Consider the following 24,524-nt stretch of genomic DNA (forward strand, 5'->3'; position numbering starts at 1 on the left):
TTTGGAAAAAGTTACCATGGTAGACCTGCTTTTGTTCCTTAACTCTTCAAATATTCAAACTGTTCTACCAAGGCAATAAAATAATAAAAATCCAGGATTTTCCAGAAAACAATAATAATAAGACTAAACCTGTTAAACTTTACGTAGATGGTTCAAGTTGTATTACTCATTACCCAATGACATCGTGAATACTTGAAGCATGTGTATTGGTGAACACTGTTAATTCTAAGAAGTGTAATTCAAAGAAGAGTTGGAGAAAATTGGTTGCTATATTCCAAATATATCATTAATAAAAGGAATTCTGATGGTAATCGGACCCAACAAATACAACTCAGACAGCTCCTGCCCACTGACCTGAATATGAATTGTAGGTTACTGGTTGTTCCCATAGGAATCTCAGATACAACACAATTGGGTCTACTATATTTTAAAGAGATGTTTCCATGGCATGAAATTTGGAGTGCATCATTAAATGTTTGGATGGAAAAGGCAGAGTTCATGATTTGACATAATAGTTAAGAAAGGAGATGAACCTCTTTTCTTCTTTTTTTCCAATCACTTTGTGTTGTTTTTTTTTTTCTTAGATTCACCTTGCAATGAACAAACAATTATAATCAAAACATAGAACAGACATTCCTCCTTCTACCTTATGATCAAAATTAACAAGGGATGCTACACGGTGAGAAATGATTTTACAGACTCCATTACTTAAGGCCTTTAAAATCTACTTTAGCATGCTCTGTTTTTAAGCACAGCTAGTGAGAATATAATGTTGTACATCACATGGTCACTATGGTCTCCTGTAGATGAGACCATGCAGACTACCATCCAAACACCTGAACGCATTGGCTAAACGTTCTGTCAAAACCAGATTACCTCCCATACTAAAATATTCAATGCCAATATCCATATCAACCACCTGCAAGCCTAATGCCCTCATGTTCTAAAATTCTGAGTGCCTGCTGTATTATTTTTGTTTTACTTTCCTGCATAAATCTGTTCAGCTCAATATGTTACAGCAAATTCACAAAATCAAATGCAATCTGCTGGCCTATAAAACACCAGTTACTGAAAATCGAAGGGTTTAATATAGTAACAACTCAAGGAGTCAGCAAGAAGCCTGTGTGAGATGAAGGTCAAATCACATGCTAAGTAACAAGTTAGATAAGCCATGCTGTAACACAAGGTATGTATTTGCTATACATAGCGTGGCCTTGAACCCATTCATGTATTTCATACCTAATAAAAATCTGAACAGTTGGTCTGATTAGATTTTAAGTGATGCAAATTTGAAAATCAAATAGGCAGACTCCCTTTAGACTTGGTCTATTTAAACTATAATTTTAAAGAACTGCAGATTACATTTACAGTGCTACTGAGTTCTCAGGAGAATTTACAGAAGGAAAAGTATTTATCATTTTAAATTTGTTATTAACAAATAAAAATGTACACAGTATATGATGCTCTATCATTTTGTTATTACAATTTTGCTTACAGGGCAGTAAAAGGGTAACCACTCTTCAGTGAATGTGAAATGATGTTTAGCTTTCATAGTCATTTAATTATGTAGTTTGATTAAAAAAGAAAAAAAAAATACAGTTAAATTACTGTCATTCTGTTGGTTTGGCAACACAAAGTAAAGAGAAAAAATACTACTTACATTTCCCATACTACAAATTAAGGTATGACTCAGACACCAGCTTCACATTCTTAATTAGAAAGTAGAAGTTCAATCTTCAAAGAAGAAATCTTAACAGTAATGACAGATTTGAAAACAGCTTTTACCTAACATTAAACATTCAGTACAAGTTCATTTGGCTATGGGTAAAGAGAGACAGAAGTTAAGAATGTGACATAGACACACATGCAAACAACCTAATATATCAGGAAATGTGTAGTCAAAGAAATACGAGCACAAGTCAGAATAGAACAGAAAATCACCTGTTCTCTTCCACCTTGATTAGTATCTCCTTCAGAAAAATACCTGTGCCCCAGTTCTTGAAGACAGATTTATGAATACTGGCAAATCAAAACAGCATTAAGATTTTCTTGCACTTTCACATCTAAAATTAATTTATTTTTCTAATGTTTTGACACCACTTTTCTTCCTCCTTTCAGGGGAAAGTTGTTATCTTATGCAGTTTTGGCCCTGATTCTGACTTTGACTGCTTATAGCAAAACTGTTGTACTGAATCAAAGCTTTTCTAAGCATTTTGCAATATTTTCCGACAAAGAAAAGCACATTGCCATGTCTCCATTTTAATTTACAATGCCACTATGTGATGAAGAGCATCTGAAGATGCTGTACCTACCACCAAGACTTTATAAACATGGCTTATTTAGGAAGCGTGGCTTATTCCTGCCATAGAGTGCCAGTCAATCTTCTTCTCTGTATCCTTCCAGATAATCTTAGGGAGATCTCCTACAATGGGAAATCACATTGTTTTGGAAGTTATTGGAGCTGGTGAGAGGCACGTATGATTGGAAAACAAAAGTGCATGGATGCAGCTGTTGCATTTCTCCCCTTCCTGATCTATTCTGGACTATGTAACTCATAAAACTGAAGGGAGGGGAAGAAAAAGAAAAAAAAGAAAAAGGAAGGGAAAAAAAAAAAAAAAAAAAGATTCTAAATAGCTACTCTAGAGACTTCTGTACATTTCTAAAATCCTTAATGCTCTACAGACTGTTTAAGAAAGGATCCTAAATTATTCATTTTTTCATCAAAAAAGATCACCTTTTGTGTAGGAACTCCCTGGACCATAAATTGCTTGAGGCAGAGAGAATAAATTTTGCAAAGAATCACAATCACAATGTTTGTCAGGTTCTTATACCCTTCTTTAGTCACCCCCTGTGACCATTATCAGAGAAAAGATACCGAGCCAGATAAATCTGACCCATTTTATGTTCTTCCCTTCAAATGTAGCCACCTTCTTTCAAGATAAGAGCAATTTTCAGTGCTGAGAACCTATATAGAATTATTTAACATCGCTGCAACAAAAGCCCATAAGATATGTGTAAATCATCATCTGAAGTTACTCACTATATCAGACATGAACAGCCTACTGTATCAAAATTTCTTTCAAATATGGGATTGCCAAAAGGAAGCAGATGTTCATTCATGCAGTGTTTGAAACACTCTTTCAAAGCCATCTCCAGGACACACTTTCTGACTTTGTCCTCAGTAAACTGCCCTTCCTTCAAGTTCTCCTCCCTTAAGGTTTGTTCTCTATGTAGATTTTTATCTTATTTCCAAATCTGTCTTGAGGACACTTTAGACAATGGAGATTGAAAAGCATCCCTTGAAAACGACCAGCTTAAAACTTAGCACATTTCGAAGATGTCAGACTCTTTCATCTGATCAGAGGGAATCCAAAATGCCCAGGTTCCTCATGACTGAAACAGGCTTGTACAGAAATATGAACCCAGGCCCAAACAAGCAGCAATTTGTCATCCCAGTCACCTTAGACATCTTAAATTCATAAAGACAACTAAAAATTCTAGATGAGGAATTCTAGAAGGTGACAGACATTAAAAAGCAAATAGTATTATTCCACCCATACAGATCATTCTTCTTTCATATTCTCCTCTGCACGCAGATATGAGGCAATAAGAATGGGTTTGATTAATTGGCTACTGAAACAAAATCCAGTAGAGACAAAAAACAATCAAACTAACTTTCTGTTCAGAACGTGGGGATAGCATCTAACAAACTATGACCACTAGAAATAAGCAACCGTACTAAACATTGATACAAAGAAGAGCCATGTCAGCCATTCATCTTCTAAGGCAAAATACTTTGTTTTACACAGTTCTATAAAAAGCTGTCCGTCAGCACTGCCACCAGCTCCTGTTTGTTAATTAAAAAGAAAGGAGAAAAAAAAAAAGGAAAAGCAATTTGCCTAAAAATCTAAATCACACTAATGCAGTTAGACTACTGTGGGGTTAGCCATCTGGCTTAGAGGCTCATTAGTAAAGAAATGACCCCTATGCATAAAACACAGTTGGGTCATTCCAGGCTAATGAGCCTTCAAGCTTTATTGTTTGGTACATACAAGCGGTTGGATGTAGATGTACTTTGCGAGCTTAGTCCTGCACACTTGCAATCAGGCATATATTTTATTTATTCATTCATTTATTTTTATTTATATTGAAAGAAGAAAAAAAAGAAAATGCTTCAAGAGAAATAAATGGTTGTTCACCTAAGGCAGATCTGTAAACAAAATTCCCTGTTAGATTCTGGGAAAAAATAAAGAAATGAACTGCCTCCATATTTCTGCTTCAAAATTTCTTTCATCAGTTAAACCACGATGTGGAATTGCAAAACATTAACTTCTTAATGCTTTAGTTTTTAGACATTTGATTCCATAACTTTTAATTTAAACTCATACTGACAAAATGCTTGAAGCCAAACCTTTAGATTCATTATGTGCTAGCTATCCATGCAGAACACATGAGATGAACCAGCCCCCATAAAACCTGAGACCCAAAACAAACAAAGTATACAATCACATTTTAAACCATTAGAATTTACTGCCTTTCATGGAGATTTCTACATCCTCGAATTCTTACATTTTAGATCCTTTATGCATTCGCATAATGATAAACAACTCTCTGCTGACACTTGTGGAATTTGCCTCATCATATATGCAGGCTCCAAAAGGCATGCATAAGGGTTTGTGCTCACCTTCCCATTCAGAATGGTAAGATATAATTTTGCGATGAGCTAATGATTTCATGACTGACTCAAACAGCAAAAAATTCCTCCTCCGCTTTTTTTTTTTTCCCGCTTTTTTTTTTTTTTATTTTATTTCTTCTCCTCCTAAATATCCATCAATTCATAAATCTAATTGATGTTTTGAGTTGTAGCCAATGAATTAAAATCTAGTTGGCAGCCGGTCACAAGTAGTGTCTCCCAGGGCTCAGTACTGGGGCCACTTCTATTTAACATTTCTATTAATGATCTTGATGAGGGGATTGAATGCACCCTCAGTAAGTTTGCAGATGACACCAAGTTTGGAGGGAGTGTTGATATGCCTGAGGGGAGAAGGCCACTATCAGCATAGACTGGATAGATGGGCCAAGGTTAACTGTATGAGTTTCAATAAGGCCAAGTGTTGGGTCCCGCATTTTGGTCACAACAATCCCAGGAAACCCTACAGGCTTTGGAAGGAGTGGCTGGAAAGCTGCCTGATGGAAAGGGACCTTGGTGTACTGATGGACAGTCGGCTGAATATGAGCCAGCAGTGAGCCCAGGTGGCCAAGAGGGCCAATGGCATCCTGGCTTGTATCAGGAATGGTGTGGTAAGCAGGACTAGGGAATTCATCCTGCCCCTGTACTCGGCACTGGTGAGGCCTCAACCTCGAGTACTGTGTTCAGTTTTGGGCATATCTGAAAGGTGCTTACAGTGAGAGTGGGGTTGGTCTCTTCCCACCAGTGACAGGTGACAGGATGAGGTGAAATGGCCTCAAGTTGCACCAGGGTAAGTTTAGGTTGGGTATCAGGAAATACTTCTTTACAGGAAGGGTTATTAAGCACTGGAATGGGCTCCCCAGGGAGGTGGTTGAGTCACCATCCCTGCATGTGTTTAAAAACTGTATGGATGTGGTGCTCAGGGACATGATTTAGTGGAGCATTGTCAGAGTTAGTATGGTTAGGTTGTCATTGGACTTTATGATCTTTAATGTCTTTTCCAACCTGAGTGAATCTATGATTCTATGTTAGGAAAAAAAAACAATCATTAAAATAGCTCTGAAAGAAAAGAAATTTACAAGAAATGGTTATAACAAGTTCACATCACAGCAACTTCTGGTGTTCTGTATAAGACACAAATAATTCAGTAGCCTAATAAATCCCTCTGGTGAATGGTACAACCAGGTTGGAAACCCTTAGTTATGGACTACTGTTTAATTGCTTCTTTTGTCTATGATAAAATACAGCCAATGGAATGTCAACCAGTCTCATGGTTTCCCTGTGTTCCAGATAATGCAGTTATGTCACTATGTGCTTAAGTGATTACGTCTGATACCATCATTTGTCTTACCTATCACTGTCAAACTCTTTCTAACCTACTACGATGTCTCTTTTCAGCAGAGACTGAATGGTGTTTAATACAACAGCTTAAGAGGACCAAAGATTTCATTAAATTAATATGTCTCTGGTTAATTCTATTTTATCTACTTATTCAGCTTACCCTTAAAACCCAATTAAAAACTCATTTATCTGATCCCAGGATTCAAATACGATTTGGCAATGAATTTGACAGCCTTATAGTAACTACATTACTACACATTGTGCCCCTAGGTATTTTAGATGCTATCAGAAAAAACTCAGTCACTGTCCACTTTAAGCTCCAGAAATGTCATTGGGGATCTCTGATTTTACACTGAAATGTTTCACAGCAATGCAAAAAAACTGTGATGCTATACAGGATATGAGTCAATCTTCTGTATAAATTGGAAGAATTCCCTTTGAATAAAAGGAAATTATAACTCGTGTGCTTAACTCACAGTCTGACCAAATGCCCCAAACAACTTCCAACACCTACATGTACTGTAATGCATCCAACCAGGTTTCTCCCATTTTTATTTATTTATTTATTTTGTATTTTAAATAACTGACAAAGAAATGAAAAAATTAGTCAAGGTATCAGCTAATTAACTGACAAACATATAAACAACCTGCATGACATATGTACTGTAAAAGTACAGAGTCAATATGTTAACCTAAGCTTAATCATAGCTTACTTCATAAAGCACATAAGCTTAAAGCTTTATTATAGAGCAGTAGATTCCACAAAACATTTCATTCCATTCTGTTGAAGTCAAATACATGCTACAACATCTTGAAATAGCTGCAATCCCTGCTAAAATGGCTCTAAAAAGTCTCCAAATGTTCTCAAATATTCTGAAAACTGAATCAATGAATCAATATGTGACATTACAACAAATAAAAATAAAAATAAAAATAAAAATAAAAATAAAAATAAAAATAAAAATAAAAATAAAAATAAAAATAAAAATAAAAATAAAAATACTGAAAGAATTTATTCCTCTACCTCAGTTCTCATTGAAACGAAACAATTCTTTCCTGTTATTATTTCACTAAGTTTTAGGGAGCTGCTTACAGTATAGATGCCTTTCATGCCTTTCATTTCTCAAGTAAAGACACAAAAATAAAGCACACATCCTCCCAGAGTGTCTGATATATAACTCAGAAAAAGTGATGAGTTACCAGGTCATGAGACACAATTTGTCTACTGTATTTATGAAGCCAGAAGATAATTCTCCAGGCCCTATGTCAAAGCCCAGCAAAGTTGGTTATATTTCTTTGTATTTTATCATATATGTCTGTTGTAGAAGGCGATTTGTAAATTAGTCTGTACTAAGTTGCACGTGTTCTTGAGCTTTGCATCATAAATCTGCATCTGAAATGATTTCAGAAGAGCAGGGGAAGCTCTTATCCCTTGCTTGGCAAATCTGTTAGTGAAATATAAAATTATCAAGGCATTTCAAAAAATGCAAGTAGAACTTAACATTCAATTTCTATTTGATAATTAACACACTTAATATTAACTTGATTTAAATATATATATTTTCTCAAATAACCTTTTGAATCTATTTTCTTCTAAAATTCCCATAACTACTAAAAATTAACCTCTTCATTTTAGATTTTATCGCATTTTCTTTGATTGCAGCTACACCACATCGGAATGCAGATCTCCAGTTATTTAGAAAACATTTCTGGTATGCAAGTGTGCCCTCTTCTGGACATCTATTACCATGACTTCAGATGACATGAATATAAATTCTTCTAAGTGAAAATCGCTCCTTGTGTAGGTAAAAACATGAATAACTCAAACCAACACAGTATATGCAAAGCAGAGCTTAGCGGACCATAATGTAACTTCCTGGTTTTGTAGTTTGGATTGGTAATCAGAAGTGTAAACACTGTGATAACATTCATACATAGATTTGTGTTCTCTGCCTGCTTGTGGGAGAGTGGATCCTTACTGCTTTTCTATGGTACTCAACAGGATCAATTTCCATTCACATCCTCCACTCTTCCCTCAGTTCCATGTGCCATTTGCAGGCTACTAATGAGAAGGAAGCAAATCTACCAAACTGCTCAAACCTGACTGCATGCATTGCTATAGCACATTTTGGCAATGCTCAAGAGAAGTGATACAAACCCATTTCCTAATCTGGGACACAAATGCCCTGACCAAGAATACCACTGCTGCTATGCACTCATCACAAACTTACGAAGCCCCAGTGTCTCTTTATGGTTACTCCCTCTTCTGCTCACCTGCAGAATAATAACATCTCAGAGACACAAATGAGTATAGTTAATACACTGTTTGAGTTTCCATCGATGCCTTCAGGTTTTTCTCAATTGAAAGAATGTGGATATGCTGTGCATAGAATAAAAGATAAAAATCATTAAGTGAACAGAAGATGTTATGGGGCCTTCAGGATACAGATTTCTGATGCTTACTAATTTCATTAGGTTCATGCTTATCTTTGATGCATTTCCAATAACAATAAAGGCACTCTGAATGCTTTACCTTGCATTCAAAAGCATACATTGCATATCAATACGTATCTGGACTGTGCAAACACTGAAACTAAAATGCATACACAGATGCACATGGAGATAATAATTGTAATGCTACAAATATAATACAAAATGCAAGAGAAATTACTTTCTCACTGCTATTGACTTGCAGACAAAAAAAGAAACCTAATAACAAACTAATGACCTGTAAATGCTAACTGTGGTATAAGGAAAAAATATTTAAGTTATGAATCAGACACACCATATATTCCAAGACTTTTCTACAGGTGAACAAATAGCTTTAACAATCCTATTTTCAGATAGCCTAAACTCTTATTCTCCAAAACACTTTTGGTCTAAACATCCTGAATTTAAAAGGAGCAGGTATTCTTAGTAGACTCAGTACTTCTCTGTTACAGAAATAATAACTGCAAGATTTCCAGTAATGAACCTGTCTGGTATCAAAAGGACTCTTAAAAATGCAGTTTAGTTAATAATGGAATAACAATGAAGTAATATTAAGGAAGAGAATTCACAAAAGGACTGTAATGTAACATCATTAGAGCATATTTTTTCTGACCCTTCATGTCAATTGCATCATTAATTGTATACAGAGATAAAGGAAAATGAAAAAATAAGTCCTCACATACAGGCATTTAGTTGAATTTACTGGCAATCTAGAAAACTCCCATGCTAATTCAGAGGGAAATACCTTGTCAGAAACATCTTTCAGCCTAATATAGCTATTCAGCTTCAGATTCCAAAAATCTCATGATTTATTTACATGCTAATAGGAGATACAAAGCTTTCTCAAAGGCACATCATGGTCCAGCTATACAAATACAGCTACAGCAGGTATCTACAAAATGTTCCCCAGTGGATACCACCAAGCCAAAGGCACCAGCAGAGTAATTCAGAACGTCCCACAAGTCACGACCCAGTGAATTAAAAAACCCGAACAGACAAAATACCACAAGGCTGTGTTATTCCATGACCAAAGAAACCTGAGGCCAAGGCAAATTGTTTGCATATCTGTCATTCCCAAGCCATGAAGACTCTCTTTGCAGAGGGCTACTCTGTTTGTTTTCAATAAAAACCATCAATGTTGTTAACTGAAGCTGCTATGAAAATAAATGTAAACGTGGACTTGCAAAATGAGAAGATGAAGGAATGAGTTAATAAAACAAGAAGTGGAAAAAAAAAAAAGAAAGAAAAAAAAAAAAGAAAAAGACCTCGCTTGTGTAATTGTAAGCAGTGCAGCATTTCTGTAAACACATCATAAAGAAACCAGGCATCTCCTATGAGGCCTTGATGATGAAAAATGAAGACTCAAAAGTTTCCTTGAAACGTGGCTGAATCCTTTTGGAGTTATAATGTAGGTAGCATACTTAGGTAGTGATTTATGTAGAGTCAGGAGAAGTTGAGGCACTCAGGAGGGATGCATAAATGTAAAGCCTAAAGTACTTGAGAAGAAACACTGTGGCACATCATAAAATATTTGCAAATTGGGAACATAGTCTTCTCCTCCAGTCATAACTACTGTGTTCCCAGTTGTTTATTTCAAGTTAGGAAAGACAAAACTGTTTTATAACATTCCAACGTGTAAAGTGAGTGGTAAATGAGCTTATCTCCAGCTTGAAATACAATATGGACTATTGGACAAGCTGTTCTTCCCTAGAAATGCATCAAAAAAGCTTGGAGTTCAACAACAGTAACAACCAGAATCTTGTCCAGCCAATGTGGTCATGGTCACATCAGTCAGTCCTGGTGACTCAGCATTTGGTCACCTGTCACTCAGCCCAGCCTCCATCCCAGGACAACTACAGACATCATTCTATCTCTTAACAGTAATTTACTGCTCACTGTCACCCAGGCTAACCTTATGCAAGGTTATACAAGAATTATTGCTTTTCTCTTTTAAATATGAATTCAGATGGAGCTGTTAAACACGAGAGCTGACAGTATCTTGAGAGTTTATAGATTTCCCTTTGCTATCAGGTTTTTTTCATTCTCCAATCAAGCACAGTAACTTTAGCTGTCTTTTAAGGACATTTCATTTTCATGTAGTGCAGCATTATAGTTTTACTTTGAGAAGTTAAAACTTTTTACTGATATATTTGTGAAGAAAAACTGCCTGGAGTCTTATATTTTCCCTCTCTGTTTTCTCACATTTTGCATCTTCAAGATATGACATTTTCTTCTCTATAGAAACAGGAATTATAGCCTGTAGCACCTCAATTGCAGTGAACAGCAGTCAGGAATAGGTATCAGCTTTAGAGAACAAGATTAAAAAGAGCAAACAGTAGGCAACATTATTCCTATGGTAATATCAGTAAAATATCAACAAAAAGCCTAGCCTGTAGAACTCTGAAACTCACACCTATACATTAAATAGCAGTAATACAAGGAATTCAGAAAGACGCGTTCATTCCAAAGAGCAGTCAAAACAAGTCAATAAGCAACACTAAGCATTCCCTATCCTGAAATACAATTGTAACAAACTGAAACCCAAGCTCTTCTGAAATGTTAGCAGTGGCTGAGAGCAAGAATATGGGGTGAGAATGAAGGTTAACTCAACAAGTCCAAAGGCTAGAGAAGATAACTAGGTATGCAAACTAGATGGGAAATGTCTATTCAAATGTGCACTTTCACTCCTTCCAAGCCAGAACTCAAGTGGTTACAGAGATCTTTGACAGTCATGGCTTACTCACTTGTCAACCAATTTCCGAATTCGTCTGTGATACTCCACAGCAACCCAAAATTCACAGTCTGTCTTTATTTGGCACTGAAACCAATGATGTCAGAACATCTTTTTAAAGCATATTTTTCTATATATATCATTTTCTTCTTTTCTTATCCTAACCAGACATCAACAAGCTGCACCCTTACGCTTGCAAGAAAGAGTGCCCAGAGCTGGTTTACATGAATTTGGCAACACACTGCTAATCCATGAATCTAAGCTCAAGAGCTGGAGCTAGCAATTATCCAGGATTGCTGTTTCCTATCAGTCTGCAACACAAGCCATAAAGCATCCACAAAAGCAAAACAGCAGGAAAACAGGCCACGGACAGAGCTAGCCATTCGCTAAAAAAATACTCTCATTCAAATAAATGGGAAACAGTTGTTTTAACAGCTTCTGTGGAACATTTCAGCGTAGGCTATTTTATGATTCTACAATGATGATTCTTTATAACATAAAAAAGGGCCTAACTACTAAAGAAGCACCATTTCTTCCTCTTCTAAGTTGAAACCTCTGCCCTCTTTAACTGAACTTTCCATGTTTTGTTGGTTTTGATTTTATATTTGGATGCCAACGTTCTGAAAGTGGAATTTGCATTTATTTTTTTTTTACACTCATATCCCTATGCCACATACCTGGAAATTTAGTTTCACCAATGTTGATTCTGGCTCACAGACCCATATGATTATTTGTGGTTTCGGTTTACCCCATTTTCTGAACTTCACAAGTTACTTCAGTAAACTTTGGGTAACACACAGAGAGATTTCTCCCTGACATAAAACTAACCTTAGGAACATTAAGATCTACCTGGAAGCCTGTGATGGATCCATTCAGACTGGAAAGGCAAACAGGAGAAACAGCGGTGTTGTATGTGTTAAATTTTCTTTTGCGATGCAACAGAATATATTGATCTACCAAAAGCTGGTAAAGCAACTAGCAATGAAAACAGACCACAGGTGCAGGGAATATCAGGAGGTATGACGGATGTACTTAAAAAGCCCTGCAGGGGCACAGAAGATAAGATGCACACCTCTCCACAGGCAGCTTTCTAAGAAAGAGGTAGGCACAGAGGGTGTTCTGCAGGTGGAGAAAGTTTTCTTACACAACCCGTGCTACATAAAAGGCAGAAGTTCATACATTGTTCAGCTAGATGCTATCTCCTTTTCTTGTAGCAAAATCTGGTAAAACCCCTTTTTTCTCCTTGCATTGCCTTTAGCATTTAGCTAGAAAGCACAAGCAGCTTGTATCATCACACACAGCCAACCTTCTGTTTCATACAGCTGCCTGTAAACCTCCCAGTTTTCTCTTTGTGACTTGAATGCCATCCACATGTACAACGGAAAAAAAATAATAACAAAAGAAAAGAAAACATTGAAACTTGAAGAACGACGATTTCATTCTGACTGTTTCTTTTGCACTATAGTTTACTTTGTATCTACAGAAATTTAATGTTAGACAGAATGCTAACTACAGCAAATTTGTACGGTATCAATGTCAACATGGTAAAAGGGATTACAGAACCTATTTGGCTACCAAGCAGTTTGAAGTCCCCTCTGATTCTCAATCACAGAACTAGATAACTAGAAAGGGACAGTTTTAAGCTGGGGAATGACTGACCTTGAATTGACTCTAAATGACATTGCAAATATCCAGTGATTATGTTGTCTGTAGCTGTAAACTAGGACCACTGAATATTCAATTTGTTCTGTGCTTTCTGTATCTCATGACAAATATCAAAGAAGTACGTAGATGTGACCAACTATCATCAGCTAGACTGATCCACCATTTTGAAGCTGTTACCAAAAAGAGTGAAAAAAGAAAAGGTCAACATTTTATGTGGCTTGAAAAGATAGAAGGATTTCAAAGATTTAAGTCTCCGTGGGAAGAAGTTAAATATGTCCATCTTCGTCAAACCATCTCAGGGTACAGACTCAGACTTACAACTGCATCATGTTAGGCAGCTTGGTGTTCATCATTCAGTTTTCCCCATTTGAAACTTATCCAGACTTTTAAAAGAACTTTGCAAATAAAATCTCTTTTGATAAGGAACATGCTCAGTGATATTGCAAAGAAAATTCATCCGTAGCAAAAAAAATAATAATAATTAAATATTGAATCAAATTCTGCTAAGGTAAACTAATGAGAGAAATTCAGCTTCTTCGTAGATGCCCATAAGAGCCATCTACAAGCTAGGTATCTAATCTTCTGTTCTTGTTAGTGGAGATTTAGTTAATATAGTCTGAGGTCTCCAGATAGAGTTATGCAGCTTATCATACATCAGATTATAAAACTAAGCTTACGAAAGGCCTTAACAGGATTTTCCTGATATCCATCAGTTAAAAAAGCAGCTTAAACACCTCAGTCTCAGTTGATTTTATGAAGGTAGGAGTCAATCCATCCGCTGTTCCTAGAGCACACACAACGTGGATGTGGGGCTGGCAGACATAACACAAGATCTATAAGCTTCTTACTGGGACACTACAGCCAAGAGCCTCAGCTGAAATGATCCAAAATGACCTGAACCAGTAATTTAAAACAGCACTAAGCATCTACTTTAGATGAACTGAGATCTTCATTTAGCTATAAGTATCTACATGTTGAAACATTAAGTGTCCTTAGATGTAAACTGAATCCCACGTCTTATATCCACAATGATCAGCTCAGACAGTCTTTAACGCAATATCATTCTTAAATTCTCCTATCCCAGATGTGTTTAAGTTAGAAGTACTTCACTTTTTAGGAAATTGGGTATATATTCAGTTTTTACAATGTGTATTCAATAGCCATAAAAAAAGAACTTAAATTGATTATATTCCTGTGCACTTAAAAAGATGCACTGCAATGACAAATGACAATCTATCAGATCTCCTTTTGAAAGACCTGCAAAATGACACCTAACTAATCATTCTATATAGCAAGATTTCATAGCAAGCAATTCAGAACATTTCCTTCCATCAAAGCCTCTTCATAATGGCTAAATAAGAATGCAAGAGCTTAGAATTTGCTTTCTATCACATTACCAGAACTTTTCAACCATCACTCAATTTAACAACAACAAAAAGCAAATATACTCTTTCAAATTCTGAACGAGCATTAACAGTTACTTCCAATGGTGACCACTATTTGGAATAAATACCTTAAAAAGTCATCATTGCTTCTATCTGTACAACAAAATAACTCAAGGATTAAATTTTGATGTTTATCAGCCTGCCATATAACTGTGTAACCATGTTAAAGGTTCATCCTTGGACAGTCTTACTAACGATATTTCAATGATACCAGAAAAATAAGATCCAAAAAATGCAGGCATAGCCTGGTAGAAATGACAGACAAGCATAAAGTAGGATTGTCAGTCTGAGAATGTTTGCTCAAACACCTGTTTGCAGATATTGAAGACCATATAATTAAAACTTTTCACTGATATTATATTCCAGTGCCCAGAAAGTCACAGAAGGGTGATAATATTCACAAGGACTGCTTGTTTCAAATGGCAACTATCATTTTTTCAGAACAGAAAAAAAAAGCATTTCTTTATAGTTCTTCAAACAACAAGTTGCCATTTTTAAGTTGTTTATACAGCCTGGGAATTCACCCATCCTCCACAGGACTCAGGAGTAATTTTCTGGGACAAGTTAGGTAGAACAAAAGCACTGCAGGTTAACACTACATTGTCAACAGCTCTTGAGTCCATCCACAAACAGCTGTGAAGGCACAGCAGACACCTTGTTGTGGGAACAGCAATACTGATTAACAGTACTCACTGCTTTCATAACTACAGAATATTTAATGGCTTCGACAGCAAGCAAAGACCTTCAGTGGCTTAACCGAAACATTCCAACACATCATCTCACGGGAGCATCTATAGGTAGCATCTTAACACACACCATGACCATTATTGCACAGTGGATATCATTTTGATAATGAACTGTATTCATTTTCATTAGTGGAAACTGTTTTCAGGCCATTATCCACTGACGTTGGTTTCATTTAAAAAGTATTTTATCCCAATGTGATTATTTGTTGCCTATTTAGTGTACAAGAAGGAACTTCAATGCTACCGCTATGGGGAGCGATGAGTTTCCTCACAGACCAAAAGCTCCTGCTAGGGAAAAGTTCAATGATTTAGCAGAAAACAAATCAGTGCTAAGCATGCATCACTTACATTGTTCATGTACTCGCTGAGCAGGTCCTGAAGTGCCTGTCGCACAGCGTTGCACTCAGCTACGATGCGCTCCCGGCGGTCATCCCGCGTGCATGAAGAGTCTGCCATCAGCGCTGCCCCACTGATGATGCTCTCCAGCCTCTCCTCCAGAGATGGCCTGAAGCGGGCCTCGCTGAACGTCATGGGGTCTAAGATGATTTTGTTCTGAAAAGCAAAATGGCAATGAGAATATTAGCAGGATAAATGGATCTCCGTGAAAGATGTGGATTGGTTTTAAAGGGTCCAGAGGGCCACAATGATCAATGGGATGGAGCACCTCTTCAGCATAGGTTGAGGGAGTTGGCTTGTTTAGACTGGGGAAGAAAAGGTTCCAGGGGCGACCTCACTACAGCCTACCAGTTCTTAGTGGGAGCTTCTACACAGGAAAGAGAACAACGTTTTCCATAGAACAAGGAGGAATAGTATTAAACTAAAAGAGTGGAGATTTACATTATATGTTAGGAGGAAATTTTTTACTCACAGGCTAATAAGCCATTGTAAAAAACAGTCTGCACAGAGATCTGTGGGTGTCCCAACACTTCTGAGAATTCAAGGCTAGACTAGATTGGGGCTCTGGGCAATCTGACCTGGTGGGTGGCAACCAGCCCACAGCAAGGCTAGAAACAGATGGGCATTGAAGTCTCTTCCAACCCAAGCCATACTATGATTCAATAATTCTAGATCTTGATTATTACTTATATTGTTTCTTATTTCAGCAGCTTCAAAGAGTTTCTAATATTTCCTATGGATGAATTATTAACCAAATTCCTAAGAAATAAATACTAAAGAAATACCCAGCAGCTAAGAAATCCCATTGTATGTGTAAAAATAATTCATAGCATATACATATTTTCACATATAAAAACACTACTGTTACAAACAGCACAAATGGTTCAAATATCAGTTTGGGAAGCACACCATAAAAAAAATAAAATAAAATAAAATAAAAATCAACACAAACTACTGGTTATGTATATAATGATTGTGCATCTCTATACAAATATACACAGTGCAGGTATATATATCATGAAAACATTTACTAGAAAACATTTGCTTTTCAAAGACTGCTCAGTATTTAAAACAGTTTAGTTCTTGAATAATGATAAATGATAATATTAAATGTGCTACCAAATATTAACAAGTGATAAAATGCACAGATTCTGCCCTGGTGGTAAATAACCTCATGTCATACTGTGAGCTTTGAATCACCAATATGTCACATTCTGATTTCTGTCTTTGCAGTTTTGAGGTAGCAAATACATAAGAAGTAATATTCTGCTCTTACTTACAGACACCTTAGCAACACCGTGTCACTCATAACCTTTAGTTGTACTCATGCAAATAAGTTCCATAATGGTTTATTGTCTAAAAATGTTCTCTGAGCTGCATGCTTCCTATTTTAGTTTTAAAGAAAATCTCGTATTATGAATTAAACTATCTGAAAAAGGTAAAGCTATCTTGCTTTATAAGAATCAGCAAAAACATCTGAAACAACACAGGATTTGATTAATGAACCAACTGCATTTTTGTGGTTCATTTGATGGCTTTGTGATTAGTCCATTTCCTGCCATATCTAACTGCAAGATGATACGGTTAATTTGAAAATATAAAATAAAATATCATATACTACATTAAAATGTAAACCAGGATTCAGATGCATGATATATATATCCGACATCCTCTTTAACACTGAAAACTGTATCAGATTATGAGGAAGGAGCAGATGCTTAAATAAAGTTCAGGGTTAAATTCTGATTCTTGTTACTTATGGACTACAGCTTGTATGGAGGTCAGTGAAACTTCCAATTAATTCCTCTGCACAAAAATACACACCAAAAATTAACAAATCCCCAAATAACAATAATAATAAATCTCTCTCTGCAATATTTATTTATTTATTTTTATTTATTAATCAAGCCCTGCAATATTTATAACTTAAATAAACACAAAGCAGTTAAATAGCAAGAAGTGCAAGGATGTCAGGAAATTTATTAATATTCATTCATTACTAAGAAGGAAATACAGAAGAATTCTAAGCAGATATCATATTGTTCCAGCTCCAGGAACTGCTGACTTCATAGAAATGGATGCAACATTAACCAGAATGTGAAATAATGTCTTGCATGCATCTTCTAGGGTCTATGTTTCATAGTTGCAAGCAAAGCAGTTTTATAAGCATCTAAATTAGAAATTACTTCTCTAATAGCTGGGCCTACGCATATTTATGTAGCAGTGCTTTTCAGTCAAATGTTAATACTTAGAGCTCACTGCAGAACTTACGTTCATAGCATTGGGACTTTCAGAAAGCAGCTATATAAATTCATGTTTACAATAGCATATTTGATTCTGTAATAGCAAGAATGAAATTGCATCGATTGACCAATCTTAGCAATTTTTGTCAATTACAGGAAGCACAGGTAAAATAAATTCCTCTAAAACCAGTAAAGTACAAGTCTCGAGTTTCCATCACTTACTGAGAGCCACACTTCAATTGATGAATGCAAATTAATTGGAAGATTCAATATACTTTAATCAATTAACTAGCATTAAAATCATAAATCAATGACCAACATTATAATCCAGATTTTATACTTAAGTGTTTCAAGGCTCTTTGTAACTGCAGACTGCCTGGTGTCACCTGTATCTTCGCAATGGGCTATTAAGTACATTATTTTGGCTTTATTTGCTGAAACAAATTCCAAGAAAATTAATTACAACATAATTACAAACTTAAAGTTTGTTAAACTTGTAATAATACCTTCTTTAGACACACTGTAATTACGTATACCCTCTGTTTTTTAGAAGTCATAAACAGGTACTTATGGAGTAGTTGCAAGGTATTCATAAAGAATTAAAGTTTTCAGAAAATAGATGCCTTCTCACTAACGAGTAGTACAGGCCATTTCTTTCATGCTCAAAGAGGACTAATCTCTCACAAACATTAATAAACTTCTGAAATCTAATATCTGAGATAATTATTTACATTCAAAGAAACGGTATTGAAAACAACTACATACTATAGCCTGCTCCAAAGAGACAAGTGGCAGAGACTGTAATGGATATACTATTAAATTTAACCCATGATTTTAGTTATGTATTATAGGAACTTCTATAGCAGCAACTACTGAAACCAACAAAGGATGAGCCTTACAAGAAGCAGTGCAAGTGCAGCAGTGACCTGACCTGAGCTGGCTTTGGTGCCCTACACCTCTAAGCAATGCACCATCTCTCCTGTCCTGAGCTACCACTCAGAATCAACACAAGCCACAGACTATAGGAACACAGCAAATCTTTTGTGTTAACTGTACAGGATTGATCGCTGTGTACATATCTTAGGATGGAAAGAGAGACGATGAGTAATGAAGATGCAACTGATAGTTTAGGATTCCAAATCACTATGTCATGCTCATTTAAAAAATCTGGGAGGAAAGAAGGAGGAGAAGGGGACATTTGGACTGTTCTTCCCAAGTAACTATCACATGCAATGACTGCTACTTGCCTGGAAGTGGTTAAACAACTGTTCTAATTTTGCCCTCCTTCCTGCATACACAGCTTCTGCTTTATCTCCGCCCACAAGTTCTCAGTCTTTTTACCTTTCCAATTCTTTATCCAACCCCACTAGGGAACAGTAAGCAAGCAGCTGTGTGATTTTGAACTGCCTGCTGGCTTAAACAACACAATCCATTTATGTAGGTGTTGTGATCATTCCAACTTCACTGCAGCAATCTCAATTGGAATATCTTTTTCAGCAATAGAAAAAATAAATAGGATTTAATAGAAACTAAAACAAAATGTTAAGATGAATTTAATCTTTTGAAACAATTCTGGAAGCCCAGAACTACTTGCCAGGTTACAATAGTCAGCGTTTTCCACATTAATCACCTGCTCTTGCAAAAAGTTACTTACTTAGTGCATTGCTGTCTTGTTCATATATATATGAACAGCTATAACTTACAATGTAAATTCAACCAGGAAAAGGTCTCAGGTAACGTTTTGTGGAAAGAACAAAAGAAACAGGTCCATACAGCTTTCTTGTTTATGCAGATGGTTGTATGAGAGCTGAAGAGAAGACTCTCACCTTCACACAAATGGCTTTTTGAGAATTCCCCAGTCAATAACCTCCCATCTTAGAGAGTGAAGAAGGAATTCATGACCTATTTGCAATTCCCGCATTGTTCTATTGTGTAAAAAGGATGATGAGAGTAATTATGGTCTTTAGCCCTCTTTTACACCATCAGTGAAATGGAAAACAGGTTATTTCTTCTGAGAATTTAGAAGTAAACTTTAAAACAAAATATGAACCCACATAAAGAGAGACATGTTATGTTATAACGGGAATCAACATCTCTAAGAAAATTAACTGATAAATAAATACTAGTTAAGAATCTTCCTTAAACAAAGTACAGGAATAACTATGGAAATATCACTTCCATGAGATGCTGGCAGTGTTCACATGTGACTTACATAAGCATTGCACAAGTGCTAAATCAGCACATTCAAAATAGTACCAACTGTAATTCAGTTGGATAATTTCATGACACATGGCTAAACACAAACTGAAAAATCTTTCATATATTTTGGATATGACCATTCAGATATTCAACTATCAATAACACAATTACAAAATCTCCACAACGGAGAAATTATTTTCCTGTAGAAAATCTATGGAACGTTTAGAGATATGAATATATTTATGTCAATTCGCTTTTTAATGTGTGTTTCATTTGTGTTTCCAGTCTTTAACAAATTTGTTCACTACAAAATCTCGCCTGCAAATAAAATGATCTTTGTCCTATTATAGTTTAAATGCATTTAAAAGAAAAACACGATCAAAAGAAATGGCAGCAATTAGATACGGTTAAACTTACAAAAAGCATTTGCATTTGCGTTGCTAAATTTTTCTGCAAAGCTAATTTACTATACAAAAGAACGGAGATACAGCGTTTCAGGGGAAAAGAAATGCCAAGAAACCCACTAGGTGGTGCTCTTAAACAGCAAATAACCACCCAGATCTCAACAGCAGAATTCGTAGTGCCTAGAGAGAAATGAATGCACATGACTCCAGCTGCCAGTAGGGAACGGTATTTCCCTTTACAAGAGGAAAGAGGAAATAACTTGGATCCACTGTGTTTTCCCTCTTTCTTGAAGTATCAAGCAATGTGCAGCACACTCCCAACCCTTTGTTCCGAAGGCAATGAACGGGAAATTGAGAACAAGAGGCTAATAATAGTGTTCAGGGAAGGAAGGGAGGGCAGCTGCAAAACTGTTGTCTGAAATAACCAAAGTATGGTTAGAAAAGTGGGAAGTTCTGTTCCTTCCAATGAAACATGGTATATTTTATCATAAAGGTTACAAAAGACCGCTAGCATCATTTGTCTAACCACCATCCCATCACCACTATATCCACTAAACCATGTCCCTAAATGCCGATCACTTCTTTCTCATCTCTAGCAGGTCAATTGCATTATAACAGAAATTATTACAATATTTAGTCAAGACTCAATGCAATTTTGAAACCAGATAGACAAGGGGTGATACACAGGCATGGCAAGTCCAGACAGAACGTGGATGAATGTTCCTAGTAAGCAGCTTTAGTGACAAATGCATGTATGCACACTGAAACATAAGTCACTGTTCATCAGTTTGCATTATCATCTATTAAAATGGAGCACTCTCTATGTATTTTAACAAATACAATTTCATTTCATTCCATTTATAAGCACAGAGCTCAAGGAGAAAGTCAGCTAAGCAGTCTCATCAGTTATGATAAAAAGTTGATGGGGAAGAAGACTGGTGCAGCTGAACAGAGAACTTATGCTGAGACTCCAGGAGAAAAGGAGAGTTTACCTCCTATGGAAGAAGGGCCAGGCAGCTCAGGGAGAGTACAAGGAATTTGGTAGCATATGCAGGGCGAGATGGGCCAAAGCCCATCATGAGCTCAATCTGGCTGCTGTGGTAAAGAACAACAAATAATGTTTTTACAAATACATTAGAACTAAGAGGAAGGCTAATAAGAATCTTCATCCTTTACTGGATGCAGTAGGGAACGTGACTACTGAGGATAAGGAAAAGGCCGAGGTTCCCAGTGCCTTCTTTACATCTCCTTTTTATAGTCAGAACTGTTATTCTCTACCCACTGACCTGGAAGTCTGCAATGGGGAGCAGAATAAGTTCCCCAATGATTCAGGTGGAAAGAGGTAAGAGATCCGCTACTCAGCCTGGACTGTCAAGGGTCAGTGGGTCCACATGGGATTGACCTGAGGGTGCTGAGGGAGTCAAGCTGTTTTCCACCATTTATTACCAATCCTGGTCAACTGGAGAGCTCCCAGATGACTGGAGACATGCTAATATGACACCAATCCTGAAGAAGGGTCACAAGGAAGATCTGAGGAAGTACAGGCACATCATCCTCACCTCGGTGACAAGAAACAGATCATCTTGACGGCGATAACATGGCACGTGCAGGACAACCTGATCCCCTGATCATGCTCAGCCAGTGTGGGTTCACGAAAGGCAGGTCCTGCTTGATCAAACTAATCTCCTATGATCGAGTTCCAGGGAGGTGATTGTCCCCCAGTGTTTGGTGCTGGTAAGGCTTCACCTCGAGTACTGTGTTCAGTCTGGGGCCCCTCACTACAAGAAAGACATCGAGGCCCTGGAGAGTGTCCAGAGAAGGGCAACAAAGCTGTGAGGGGTCTGGAACTCAAGTCTTATGAGGAGCCACTGGGAGAACTGAGGTTCAGTCTGGAGGAAGCTCAAGGTGAGATCTTATTGCCCTCTACAAATACCTGAAAGGAGATTGCAGTGAGGTGGGGGTTGGCCTCTTCTCCCAGGTAACAGTGATAGCATGAGAAGGAATGACTTAAACTGCACCAGGGGAAGGTCAGGTTGGATATTAAGAAGAATTTATTCTCAGAAAGAGTGGTCAGGCATTAGAACAGGTTGCCCAGGGAAATGGTAGAGTTCCTGTCCCTGGAGGTTTTTAAGGAAAGCAGAGATGTAATACTTAGGGACATGGTTCAGCAGGCAATATGGGAGACAGGTGGACAGTTGGACTAGGTGACCTTTCCAACCTCAATTGTTCAATGTACTCAAACATTAAACATTTTAGGATGACATATTTGAAACGCCTACAGTCTGAATTTCAGAAGAGGTTTAACTTTCAAAGTGTCTGTATACCCTACAACTATACTTCCAGAAACTAAGAAATCCCAGCCTTGGCTCCATGCTGTAACTGGAAACACTCTCTGACTAGTTGGACATGCCCTGTACCCAACAAATACCATTTCAGCCTGCCACTGACAGCAAGTGACAGCAGCAGTCCTTTGACAATGAAAAAGGCTGAGACCTAAACATCTGTATCAGACAGAAACTGCCATGTGTTCAATGTAAACATTATATTTTCAAAATTCAAAGCAAGTTCTTGGCACACTCCTCTGTGTACCTTGCAGAAATTGAGATAATTTTCTCCAGAGGAACAAAAGGAGCTCCTTTAGTTGTTTCAGCAAGAATCCAGAAATACTGAATGACTCTAAAATGTATAACAAACTTTAATAAAATTATTCACTATAAATCAAGAAATATCTGGAATCAAATGATCTGAAAATGCAAAAACATATAAGGACAATTAAACATGTATTTTTTTTAAGTTTTATCTATCCATATCAAGTAGTATTTTAATGCAGAGAATGCAGATACAGAACAGATTCATAAACTCTCTTCATTTCTACATAAATATCTCTGAGAAGAATTAAGTGATAATTTTTTTCAAATATTTAACTGCTAAGAGCTCACAGGTGATTTTATATCATGTCTCAGTGCCATATGACTCTACAGAGTATGACAATGTAACACCTACAAACATAGTAAAGTAATTAAAATAGGTTGGATAATGACTCATATTACACGTGATGATATTTTGATAGAGAAAATATTCAAACTAATGACACTGCAGTCATTTGAAGTGTTAAGCCACAGAGTGCTGGCTCTGAAATCAGAAATACTGAAGTCTGAGAACTGGCAAATGCTATGAAAAAACATGCATCATTTTAATAGAGCAGAATTAACTTATCATACAATACCAGGTTTAATATTCACTTCAGAACAACTATGGACAGAACATGATCCTATGACTATGTATTTCCCATGCACATTTACGATGCCTGCCACATCACATAAACCAGGAAAGACTTTACCTGAGAAGAAAACCGAAGAACAAATGTTGTCCAAAAAAGGCAGGGTTCAACATCAGATGTCTCGCATCGTCTCCACAGCCCAGTGAATCACTGAATTTACTTTCACTAAGCACAACAGCCTTTTCCAGAGAGCAGTAGCATCATCAGTTTAGATCTGCTAAGAGTCACGTGTTTTCTGTGACTGTTTGTCAAACCTCTACTGTCCATAACAGCAAAGTCACACACAAAAGCCAGAGTACAATCAGATAAACAGGGATATTATTCCCAGGACCTTACCAGTAAGGGATCTGTAAGCTGAGAAGGCCTTGTAAACCAGGCAGAATTCTTTAAATCTTGACCCACAATAATTTTACAGAAAAAAATACATAATTAGAAGTACAGATACTAAAACAATATTGGTACCGTCAATGAGGGCAGTAGTTGTTTGGTTTTTTTTTCTTTATACCTAACACTACAATGAAATTTGAGTCTATCTCTGGGTCCCACAGTAGCTCTGAATGGTTTTAGCAGTGTTTCACCTTCTGCTGCTCCTTTTCATTCACTACACGGGCAACTGCTCTGACCCATGAAGGAAGAAATTTGATCAGAGCACGGCTTCTGGTTTGCAGCGTGACGAGCCACAACAGGAAGGGAATATGTTATCAATGGCACAAACCCTTCTGCTAGTCAGCTACCAGCCCATTTGCTCTCCCCATGCCTATCCACACATTTTCAGTTGACATATTTCCAGATTTGTCCCCATTTCCCTACTGCTATCATTTCCATATTCATTCTTTGCCTTTTTTTTTTTTATTACCATATCCTACTCAGTCACTGAGCCACTCAGTCACTCCT

The 24,524-nt window shown here is 36.8% G+C and overlaps 1 protein-coding gene across 2 annotated transcripts in view; it reads right to left on the reverse strand.

Moving 5' to 3' along the window:
- CTNNA2 (catenin alpha 2) overlaps positions 1 to 24,524 on the reverse strand; it is a 425,826-nt gene that overhangs the window by 288,252 nt on the left and 113,050 nt on the right. For both annotated transcript variants that reach the window (XM_015862648.3, XM_015862647.3), the window contains exon 7: positions 15,457 to 15,660. In XM_015862648.3, coding sequence (XP_015718134.2) covers positions 15,457 to 15,660 — 204 coding nt within the window. The remainder of the gene's footprint in view (positions 1 to 15,456; positions 15,661 to 24,524) is intronic.

Source organism: Coturnix japonica, chromosome 4, assembly GCF_054131305.1.
Source record: "Coturnix japonica strain WE chromosome 4, WE-NBRP24, whole genome shotgun sequence".
In the NCBI taxonomy this organism is placed as follows: domain Eukaryota; kingdom Metazoa; phylum Chordata; class Aves; order Galliformes; family Phasianidae; genus Coturnix; species Coturnix japonica.